The following is a 12,376-nucleotide window of genomic DNA, read 5'->3' as shown; positions in this document are numbered from 1 at the left end:
CAGTTCTAGAATTGGTTCAGAGCCATTTTTTATAGGTTTTTGGAGGGACTCAGCAGGGAGCTCACGCTGGTCTGTGCTTTCCAGCCGCCATCTTGGCCCTTTTCTGTAATTCTAATAGCTTATGTTGCCATGATAAATATGTTCCCGTCAATGTTAGCCAATCTCTGACTAGCACCCCAGTGACATTTGACCACTTAACACTGATTAAATTTAACAAATGGTTATTTACTTCACAAATAGAGCAAAAACAGAATTACGCCAACTTCCCCACCTCAGGAGTACATTCTTCCTTATACCTTCTTGATCTGTCGCTTGCTGTTAGCACAGTTTCTACATGGAATCCATCCAGTCAAATCCACATCCAAATGTGTCATTGTTACCAGATTAATCCTTTCTTAGCTAACTTTGGCCTGGGTCTGGAAGGTTACTTCTTGCTTGAACAAACATCAGTGCTGGACTCAGTGCAAAACCCATCAGTGGACTGGATTTCTATATTCCTGTACTCCTAGATGAGTCACTCTCTTGACTTTTCAAAACTAATAGGAGTTGTAACCTCCAGATTAATCACTTCAATTCAAATGAAAGAATAAATGATAAGGCTGGCAAAAAAAAAAAAAAACTGATTCATGGGGCCACATGTCAACCTCAAGTAGGGAGAAGGATTGAGCCCTTTCTCTTTACAGGCTTGCCTTTCACTGGACCCTGTCTAGGTTAAAGAAGTCAAATCATGATAAAGGGTTTGAGGCAGACTACATCCTCCTAAAAGTGCCTCTAGTTCCAGTTCCACACCTGTAGCTGGTAAAAGAGGCACACATTCATGACAGAGTTAGCAGAATAGAGCCAGCTTAGGATTTTCCAAATTATCTTCAAGGCAATTCCATTGGATATCACCGCATTTCTCCCAGAAGCAGGCTCACTAGCTTCTTCCATATGGAGAAATAAAATAGCTGTACACATTAATGCACTTCATACAGGCTCTCAAAGAATAGGCTTATTATCCAGATCTCCATTATGTACATGCCTCAAATAACTACTAAACAGAGAAAAAAAACCCACAAGACAGTATGTAAGTAGTTAATGCATATGAATGGGATGGAATGGAATAGAATAGAAACTGAGTAAGTACAGATGATTTTAACCCTATCAAAGTTTGCTGACTGATATGTTGTAGTTGTGATGAGCCATTGCATTGGAAAGAATGCTCACTCTGGTTTTAGAGGATCTAGCTTCAAATCCCACTTATGATTCCTGTTATCTGTGTGACCTTGGGCAAGTAACTTCACCTCCCTTGGCCTCAGTTGCCTCATCTATAAAATGAAGGGTTTGTGCTAGATGGCCTCTGACTTCCCTTTCAATTCTAGAGCTGTAGTATTATAGTCCTAATAATCACTTGCATTTGTATAGAATAGTTTATAAGATACTTTAGGGTGGCAGAGCCAAGATGGCAGCTGGAAAGCTTGCTTAAACTCCCCCCCCCCCGATTTCCCTCCAAACACCTATAAAAATGTCTCTGAACAAATGCTAGGGCTGCAGAACCCATGGAATAGCAAAGAGAAGCAGAGCTCCAGCCAAGGACAGCCTAGATGGTCACTGGGAGGGGTCTATGGCACAGAACTGGGAGTGGAAGGGAGCACAGCCCAGTGTGGGCCGTGTCAGGACCAACCAGACCAGGAGCTGGGTAGAAAAGGCATAGTGCCCTGAATCAGTGAGCTGTGGCAGTTACCAGACTTCTCAACCCACAAACACCAAAGACAACAGAGAAGTTTAGTGGTAAAAGCTTCTGGGACAGAGTGAGTGAAAGGAGTTCATGGTTGGCCACTGCTGGGGTTGGGGGCAGGGTGGCGCAGCAGAGGTGGTGCAGCTTTGAGCCTGCTTCCAGAGCTACAGCTGCAGTTGCTTCTGGCCCCAGGCCCACCTGGTAGGAGGAATTAAGCGGCAGATCAGAGCAGGAGTGCAAAGACTACTTCGCCCTGCCTGAATCTAGGCCACAATCCTGGTTGGTGGTTCTTGGGGAAGGAGTCCTGGTGTGGCAGAGCTTGCTGTGTAGAAGTAGCTCTGAAAAAAGCAACACAGCCGCTCAAGCTTAGGACAAAATACTCTCTACTCTACAAGCAGTCGTACCTGACAAAAAGCTCAAGGGTCATGTAGTTGTCTGGGAATAAGAACAGGCAGCAAAAATGGTCTCAGATTCAGACTCAGACTTTGGAATCTCTTTTTGGTGACAAAGACCAAAACATACAGCCAGAAGAAGTCAACAAAGTCAAAGAGCCTACATCAGAAGCCTCCAGGGAAAATGTGAATTGGTCTCAGGCATGCAAGAGCTCAGAAAGGATTTGGAAAAGCAAGTAAGAGAAGTAGAGGAAAAATTGAGATGAGAAATGACAGTGATGCGAGAAAACCATGAAAACGAGTCAATGACTTGCTAAAGGAGACCCAAAAAATACTGAAGAAAATAACACCTTAAAAATAGAACAGAAGTTAAAGTTTCTTGTTTAGTTTTAGTTTGGTTTGGTCTGGGTTTTTTGGAGAGGGAGAGGAGGTATTTGTTGCTCAGATATATAATTTTCCCTTCTCCAAACCCGTAACTTAATAGACCACTGTATTTAATAACAAAAAATTCCCAGTCTTCTTGCATGGATCTGACGTGGGTCATGAAGATCCTGAATCTTGTATCTGTAAATATTTTCAGTTTGAATAAGCCTATACTGTGGCAGTGTCCTGATAGAAAGAGTGGGATGTCATTGTTTTTTTTCTTACTGTTCATTGAAAAAAAGGCCTCAATTACGATGGTTGGTAGTTAAGATGGGAAAAATAGAGTGAGATAACTTATTTCTTCTGAGGTTATTTAGATTCCCTGTAGAACCCATTTCCATAACTGACCATGTTGTAATGTATAATGATAAAATTAAATTAAACAAGAATTGATGCATCAGTTCACAGAATAACTGACATCCCTTTCCAGGAGCATATATGAGTGCATATTGTCTTGGTAGAAAAATGATAAAAAATTATCAAGTAAGTCTGAATCTCAGTATATTACTATTCATTTAACAATTCATTAAAGGCTTGATTTCATTTCTGGTGCTGAAAGGTATCTCAAGGCCTAATAGATAGAGCTCAACACCTTCCAAATAATCACTTCTCTGAATCTGAAAAGAGCCCATAATCAAAGTCACTATAATGGCTGTATCTCCTAGCAGGAAGAATAATTGTATTTTCCAAGTAATTATTGCCAAGAAAGGGGATTGACTAATATCTTTCTCAGAGAAAAAGTAGCTACTTGTTTTATTTCTTGAGTCTTCTGTCTCAGTCTTCTAAATTCCTTATAAAATGTCTGTTTGCAATTTTTTCTTTAAATTTTCTATACCATTGTTCTTTGAAGATTTGAATTGTAAGCCCACTATAATTTCTGGAAACCTGTAGAAAAATTTAGTGCTGAAAATGTCAGTAATAGCTATAGGAAATGTTTTTCAGAAATCACTGATAAGATAAATGCATGCTAAATTAAATGGAATGTTTCACCTCACATAGGAAATTGGAGAGGATTTTAAAAACATGGAAATACTCAATGGGATTTTGCAAAGGTGGCTTTAATGCACTGTTGTGCTATGATTGGAGCTGTGGATTGTTCCAGCCATTCCAACCATTGGAATTAAGTTTTAGAAAAAGTTGCTAAAATGTCCATATACACTGACCCACTGCAAGACATATACCACAAGGAAGTCAAAGATAGAGAATTCCTTTATTTACCAGATTAGATATAGCATCACTTTTTTCTGGTAGCCAAGAACTGAAAATAAAGGAGATGTCAGTTGGTTGAAGAATGCTATATCAAATTTAGAATATTACTACACTATAAGAAATAACAAATGTGAAATGTAAAGACATATGAATTAATGTAGATTGAAGCAAGCAGGAACAGAAAAAAACAGTATACACAACTATGGTATTATAAAAAAGAAAGAACAATTGAACATATCTGAATGCTGTGTAGTTATCATGATCTATCTTGGCCTCAGAAAAGGGTTAAAAAAATTGATCTCTTCCCTTTCATTGCAGGAAGTAAGGGCCAACATATGTGGAATGTTGCATTCGCTGACAGATGCTATTGATGGATTGAACTTTTTGTCTATTTTCTTTTTTATAAGGAAATGTTCACTGGATAGAGGAAGGAGAGGAATATACTTGCAAATGAATATGATGCAAAAGTAAAGAAAATCAACAACAGTAAAAAGATGAAAAAGAATCTGTATATCTATATATTAAAAAAATAAGACAACCCAAATCACTAAGAGAAGCAATTATTTAAGTCAAATTTACACATGGTTTTTTAAAGAAGCCCAAAATTTTGGTATTTTATCCACTGTTTCATTGTTTTTCTAGAATAAACGGGAGTGACTAGATTTTAAATTCACAAGACATTAGACTCACTCTGAGATCAAGCATAGACATTTCTGATTTGGGGAAAAGAGGTGAAGGAAATGATAAAACATAACTTTAAGGATATATTCCATGGATTCAAAAATGCTTTATTTCATCTAGCATCTTTAATAATCATTTATATGTACATTTCATATGTTATCTCATCATTAGAAAGGTCATGAATGTATTAGTGCTCTCCTGTTACATAAGAAAAAGTTGAGCTTCTGAGACCTGACATAATCTGCTCAATGCCACACTACTTAGTAAAATCTAGGACATACTTATTGAATGCTTCAAGGTTTGGAAAGTGCTTTTATAAGTACAACTTGCACAAATACAACTCATTTGATCCTTCCAGCACTGCTAGGAGGTCAGTGCTACTATTATCTTCATTTTATAGATGAGGAAACTGAGGCAGACATGGCTTAAGTGAGATGAGCCTATGATTTCTGACTCTATTTCCAGGGCCCTGTCCATCATCATCATCATCATCATCATCATCATCATCATCATCATCACCATCATTGCATTTCTATGGCATCTTAAGGTTTGCAAAGTACTTTACAATTTTTATCACATTTTATCCTTACAACCACTTTGTGAGGTAGGTGATATTATTATCCCCATTTTACAGATAAGGAAACTGAGGTAGATAGATATAAAATAAGTTATCTAGGGTTACACAGCTAGTAGATATATGAGGATGGATTTAAACTCAGATCTTCCTGCCCCAAGTCCAATGCTCAATCCACTGTGTCACCTACCTCATCTTTCTTACCAATTACATTAACAAATTATGCATAAATATGCATAGTGAAGTGGTAACTAAAGGGACAAGAACTCAGACACACATTAACTTTTTGCTCTGCAACTTTAAAGAGACTAAATCCAAATAATTCTTTCTTCTCCAGTGAAAGACCAGCAGGAGAAAGGAAAGTTGTGGAATTGCAATAATGGTATTGGAATGTTCAATGTATACTTGCTGATACAGTTATTGATAGATAGGAGGAGGCGCCAATAGTTCTATTTCATAGTCATACAAGGTATGCTGAGCATCACTCCATTTTATATACACAGAGAGTAGTTTGCCTATTTCCAAAGTCTATTTTGGTGCAAATAATAATTTTCTCTTCTCCCAATCACAGGACTATACCCTGACAATGTACTTTCAGCAAGCTTGGCGAGATAAGAGGCTGTCATATAATGTAATACCTTTAAATCTCACGTTGGACAATAGAGTAGCGGATCAGCTCTGGGTGCCTGACACGTACTTCCTGAACGACAAGAAGTCATTTGTGCATGGGGTGACTGTCAAGAATAGGATGATCCGTCTGCATCCTGATGGGACTGTCCTTTATGGCCTCAGGTCTGTAGCAATTTAGAATTTTGACTTCATCTTTTCTATGTTCATATTTATGTTGCCTAACTGGAGACATTCTTAGGGAGTTTTTTTTTACTCTTTCCAATAGGCAATTAAAAATATCTTCAACATAAATAGCTGTAAGCCTTGAATAACCAAGTAGTTAGTCACATGTAGGACTAAGATTTCGATGAGGTATCAGTTGCCAACTTTGGAGCTACTTCCTTTAAAATATTGAAATAAATAATAACAGGCTGGCAGTGACAAACTGCTAATTCCCCCCCACCCCTCCCCCAAAAAAGAAAAGAAAAGAAACTGGGCATCATTTCCAATTTGTTAGTCAATCTTGTTCAAAGTGAGTCAGATGTGATCTTGGAGAGGAAGAACTTGGTGCCCTCTCACAACCCCTAACCCAGAGGTAGCTGGCCTTGAAAATAAGGCAAACATGAACAAATTGCTTCATTAACACTTTTGTTAAGCTATTAAACTGAATTCCTTATATCATAATCAGGCAGTGGCTTCGTGGTCAGCTGGAAAGACATAGAAGTTTTAAAAAAAAGCTTCTCTTATTTTGCAGAGATTGATTCCTATGGTTTTCTGAAAAAGACAAGGAAAGAAATGTGGGTTATTAACACACTGTAATATAGAGAAAATCCCTTTATTTCAATGCAGGCTACTCAAAAGTCCTATATTTCAATTTCCCAAGACTTTTAGGTGTTGGTGAACTATTCTATTAACAATGTATATGGGATTGAAATTGTTTTGTTTTTAAATTGATTTCTTATTGTGTTTATCGTAAACCATCTTTTTGTGTGCTGAAAACTCTTGAGTGTTAGGTCAAAGCATAACCAATTTCTTAATTCTGACTAATTGGTAAATTTGGGTTTGGTTACGTGATCTTAATTTTTCCAATATTGTCCAAGTTATTAAAAAAGATACCTTTCCTTAACTGCAGTTTAACAAATTTTCTCCCAACCCTGAATGAGTTGTAATACATTTCCACATTCTGCATATAGCCCACAGCAGCCTAACTATTCATATTAGCACCATGAAGGAGCAATTAAGTTTGCAAGTTAAACTTAATTTCCCTTCTTTTGAAAATGGCCCCATTGGGACCATTCATTCAACAAATATTTATTGAGCATGCATTATATGCAAGACACTGTGTTGAGTACTGAGGAAGACACATAAATAAAATTCCATTCCAGCTTTCAAGGAACTTACTCTCTAGTGAGAAAGATTGCTGTCCATCCCATGAGGAAGAATGAGAGAGGTGCATAAGAGAGGGACAGAGCATTGTTTTACCAAGGCACTACCTTCATGAATAAATGGACAAGGCATAGTTGTCACTGTTAGTGACCTAGCACCTAAACTAGAATCCCAATCCAGTGTCAAGGTTACAGGCTTTATCACCTCATGGATCAGTTGACTCTGCTGTACAACCACAACTAAATGTAGAACACTAATGAGCACCTTGAAGGTTTCTATCGCTGATCACAATGGGAGCCTGGTGAGAAAGTATAGATGGATCAGTGCAAATTCTGCTGCTATTGCTCTATTCATACTAGGTATATAGCACCATCCTCACATATGAAAGACAGTTATACAATATAAGTAAAAGAAACCTAATAGAAATAAGAGGAGAATGTGTCTAATTCTTGTTCCGTTACACTTCGTGTTTTGCTAAACATCTTTGTTCTCAGTGTTGTTCCTTTTCCCCAGTCTCAGATCTTTGAGGTTTGGATAGAGTTGAGATGAGTTCATTATATAACTAAAATAGAAGAAGAAGACCTCTTAGTCTATTATTTGAATTAGCTTTCCGTGTCCTTCTTTTGAAATGACTCTGGTGACAATGTCATATTATGATGTTTCTTCAGGGTGAATGTGAATTCTGACCTGACAGAAAGACATGAGGGATTTCATTATGGTATAAGCTAATGAAATATGGTATAAATTGTGTTATAATTTACTTTTTCTTAGATTATATCCTATGACAATTTTTTGGTGCATTTCAGCAACAAAATAGTATGACAATGAATGGAGGTTTCATGAAAAGAAGAGAGTAGGATGTACTTGAGGAGATCCAGACTGAAAACTATTTAAAATCAAATTTAATTCATGGATGATATTGCTCCATACAAGAAAGGGGGAAATATAAGTAAGGTACAGATGTAAGAAGACTAACGAGAATGATGACTAATTGTGGACTTTGGAATGAATTGGGATTACGTTCCCCTTCACTAACATGTTATTTGTGGAGAAAACAGGATTTGGCACTGATCTTTAGCAGGCATTTGAACTTAACCAGAGGAATAGATGAAACTGCGACAATGTCAGCAGGAAATTTTCCTTTGGCCATGAAGAGAAAGTAGGTGAAATGAGGAAGGAGAATAATTACAAAAGCAAGTAAAAATTGTATTACTACTTTTCACACCTTCCCTTTGGTGAAGTTCTACACTGTGGCTGCTCAGATTATACCAAATAGGAGGGAGCCTTCTTGGTTTGAGGGAGTAGGGATAAACTTCAGTCAAGAAGTTCTAGCCCAGGAAAAATGCAGGAATATCATGCAAAAATCCAACCACGATGGAATGGAAGTACCAGAGACAGAAAGGAGTTTTGGGAGAGGATGCAGGGTAAAATCCAGGATCAACAAAGATTTGAGGGCTAGTGAGATTTGAGGTCCAGTGACAGGCATAAGAGATCAAGCTTAACAAAAAGTTTAATTTAAAAAAATTTCACTAAAATGTTTAATGATTTAAAAAAAATCTTCAGTATTCTGTTGGCACTTGTGTGCCTTTGTTTTTATGCACAGCCATGTGTGACTGTCCCTTCCTTCTTACTGCCACTAAATTTGCCTCACTTAGATAGCTCCCACCACTATCATTGCTCTCCATGGCAACAGTCATCCCTAAGTGTTGGTGGACAGAGGTGGAGAGAAAAATTTAAAAATATTGAAAATCATAGCAATGAAGAAACACATATATACAAAGACATCTGAAGATTGGGAGAAGTAGAGTCCATTGGCTTCATGGGGGTCACACACTTACTAGCTGTATGAGTGTGGACAAATCCCGTAACAACATTAAGCTTCAGTTACCTTATTTATAAACTTGGAATAATAATACTTGAACTAACTCACTTCACAATGTTGTTATAAGGAAAACTTTTTGAAATTCTAATGTACCATGTTATAATGTAATATTCTATGGAGAAACTCGTTACTCAGTAAATCTACTTACCAGAATAAAAAGATGTTACTTTGAATCTTGGAAAACTGATCTGTTTTCCTTGCCTTCTTTAAATATTATTATAATTATTATTACAGTAAAATATGGGATAGGCAACATAGCATAATAAGTTGATAGAGAACCAGCCTTTCAGTTAGAAATACCTAACTTCAAGTTATACCTGATACTGGCTTTATGGCCCTGGGCAATTCACGGAACCTCTCCATGCTTCAGGAAACTCTTACAGACTAAAAGTTGCAAAAGTTGTCAGTCTGCATTGGTAGAGGCTGTTTCAACATGAGAAGTTTTTTGTGCCAATGAAATCACAAATCTGGTCCTCCTCCCAAAATGCATATTACAACATTGCCCCTAATGCCTATCTTCATGAGATTAACCTTGGTGGGCAAGAAAGGTATATAAAGCATATTTGTCATCTCAAGTGCATATCATTTCATGCTCAGTGTGAAATTGGTTGGTGGGGGGGGCATGTCCAAGAATGTCATAATATTCTACGTTGGCTTATGCAGACAAATACCAGAGCAATTTACTTCACTGCTGGAAATTTAGTACTGAGCAGTATTGCCTTTTGAACCTTACAAGCTTCATTTATGATGGATAATAAAAGGAAATCTAATTGAAATTATGCTTGTTAGGGATTATTCAGGTCCATTTGGACCACTCACTGTCTTTCTGTAAAATATTAAGCTGAAGTGTGGCCTAAAAATGCTATCATTTAGGCATTTATGCTTGTTTGTTTGTTTATTTGTTTAGAATAAAAATGTGAACCAGTAATATGGAAGGACTGATAAGTAGTACAACAAAAGTTAATTCGATTGAAATAGGATTCTTTGGTGCCAAAGACATGAACATCCTTCCAATAAGATATAGTTATAAAGGATGATACTTAATTCTCTCGTGCATGATGCATTGCTATCCTGTGTAATCACTGAGGGATTGAATATGAGGTTTCCCTGTGCTCTGGGCTAGATGGGATAGCAGAGAACCCTGGGACCCAGAAAGAGATGGTTGTCAAGGAGCTATCCAAAGTCAGCCATGTTAAAAGCAATAAGGAGGGATCAAAAAAGGATATTTAATAATAGGAAGACATAGATATGGTTTTTCATATTAGGAAAGCATAAGAAGAGATTGAAAATTAGTAAAAGAGGATAAGTTTGAAGGTATAAGCTCTTTGAGGAGATAGGAGATTACAGGGTCAGGAGAGAAAGTAGGACTGGCGTTTGCAGAGAGCATTACTTTTTCTCAGAGACTGGAATAAGGGAGGAGAGAGTGAAGGATGATACTGGAAGTGATTCAATGTATAGAATTGGCAAATTAAAATAATACTGAATTACTACCTCATCCTCCTAGATTGACTAAGATGATAGAAAAGAAAAAATGACAAATGCTGGAAGGGATTTGGGAAAATAGGTACACTAATGCTCTGTTGGTAGAGCAATGAAGTAGTCCAATGATTCTGGAGGAAAATTTGGAGCTACGCCTAGAAGACTAAGAATGTGCATACCCTTTGACCTAGAAATATTGCTACTAGGTCTATACCCCAAGGAGATCCAAAAAAAGGGAAAGGACTCATATTTACAAAAATATTTATAGCAGCTCTTTTTGTGGTGGCAAAGAATGGGAACTGAAGCGATGCCTGCCAATTGGGGAGTGGCTGAATGAATTATGGCATATGAATATAATGGAATACTATTGTGCTGTAAGAAATGATGAAGGGAATGGTTTCAGAAAAAAACAGCCTGGGGAGGCATATAAACCGACGTAAAATGAAGTGAGAAAAACCAGGAGAGCAATCTATACAACAAAGGCAATATTGTAAAGATAATCCGCTGTGAAAGATTTAGTAAGTCTAATCAATACAACAATCCATCATAACTCCAAAGAAATCATGATGTAAAATACTACCCACCTCCAGAATAGAGAACTGATGGATTTAGCATACAGATTCAAATCTATTTTTTCCTTTATTTTTCTTGTTTATGTTGGAACATGCATAATGAGGAAATAAGGGTATCATGTTTCTTGCCTTCTCAATGGGTGGGGATAGGCAAGAAGGAGGGAGAGAATTTGGAACTGAAAATAAAATTTAAAAAATTAATAAGGTAACTAAAAATAGAGTATAGAGTTGGGGGTAAGAGAGAGCTTAAATTGATGGCCTTAGTGTTTTTAGTGAAGCTCTGCAACATGCGGTGAATGAAGCGAGATAGGTGAACCAGGGACACATGAACAATTTAGCTTTAGCTTTTAGGGCCAAATTAAGATTATTTAACCCCTTCTTTTGACTCAACATTTTCCTCAAGCTTCCACCCTATGTGTCTGGCTTTTTTATAAACAAGTTTCTGGGAAAGTAAAAAAGTGGTGTATAGTTGTTCCCTGCATGTTTTTTTTTTTACCACCCATTCATTTCTCAACCCCTTGCAGTCTGGGCTCTTTTTAAAGTAACCTTTGGTCTATTAATTGCTAAATCTGGTGGCCTTTCCTCAGTTCTAAGCCTTCTTGACCTTTTGGTAGTATTTGACCCTGCTGTTCATCCCTTCCTACACATCCGCTCTTTCTTGGGTTTTTCATATTGTTTTTTCTCCTGTTTCTCCCTCTACTTGCCCACTCAGTTCTTTTGTATCTCAGTCATATTTATTTAATCACTATCCTTGTCCTATTAACCTCTATGTTGCTAGACCTCTCGAGTCTCTCTCACAGGTCCTTTATGCTCTCTCTCTTTCTCTCTCTGTACTCTCAATGATCTTAACTCACATAGATTCAACTAACCTCTCTGGGATGACTCCCAGGTTGAACTGTTCAGCCCCAATATCTCTCCTGAACTCCATTGCTGTATTACTGCCTATTGGGCATGTCCAGTTGTGTGTTCACTATATATCTCAAATTCAGTATATACAAGGCAGAACTCCTTGCCTTTCCACTCCTCTTTCTAACTTCCTTCCTGTTATTAAGGGCATGATTGTCTTTCCAGACACTCAAGTTTACAACCTTGGCAACATCCTTGACTCCACACTTGACTCTCCTACTCCACATATCAGTCATTTCTTGTTAATTTCTTGCTAATTCTTGCCATTTGTATTTCCACAGTAATTCTCTCCCCCACAAACACACATGTACTTCTCCTCCTCCTTCTCCTCCTCCTTCTCTTCCTCCTCCTCCTTCTACGCTTTCCTCTTCCTCTTCTTCTTACTCTTCTTATTCTTCATTTTTTCTTCCTCCTCTTTTTCATCTTCTTCCTCCTCCTCTCTATTTACATAGCAACTATCACCTCTACCCTAACTATTAAAATCAACTCCAAATTTATCTCTTCGGTTTAAATCTTTCCTCTATTCAGTCCATCCCCATCTGTAAT

The 12,376-nt window shown here is 37.5% G+C and overlaps 1 protein-coding gene across 2 annotated transcripts in view; it reads left to right on the top strand.

The window, feature by feature from the left end:
• GABRB2 (gamma-aminobutyric acid type A receptor subunit beta2) overlaps positions 1-12,376 on the top strand; it is a 260,450-nt gene that overhangs the window by 80,416 nt on the left and 167,658 nt on the right. For both annotated transcript variants that reach the window (XM_036750858.1, XM_036750859.1), the window contains exon 4: positions 5,568-5,788. In XM_036750858.1, coding sequence (XP_036606753.1) covers positions 5,568-5,788 — 221 coding nt within the window. The remainder of the gene's footprint in view (positions 1-5,567; positions 5,789-12,376) is intronic.

The sequence above is a fragment of the Trichosurus vulpecula genome, chromosome 3, assembly GCF_011100635.1.
Source record: "Trichosurus vulpecula isolate mTriVul1 chromosome 3, mTriVul1.pri, whole genome shotgun sequence".
Taxonomy (NCBI): Eukaryota; Metazoa; Chordata; class Mammalia; order Diprotodontia; family Phalangeridae; genus Trichosurus; species Trichosurus vulpecula.
Note: the sequence above shows the minus strand (reverse complement) of the source record. Positions and strands in the feature narration are given on the sequence as shown.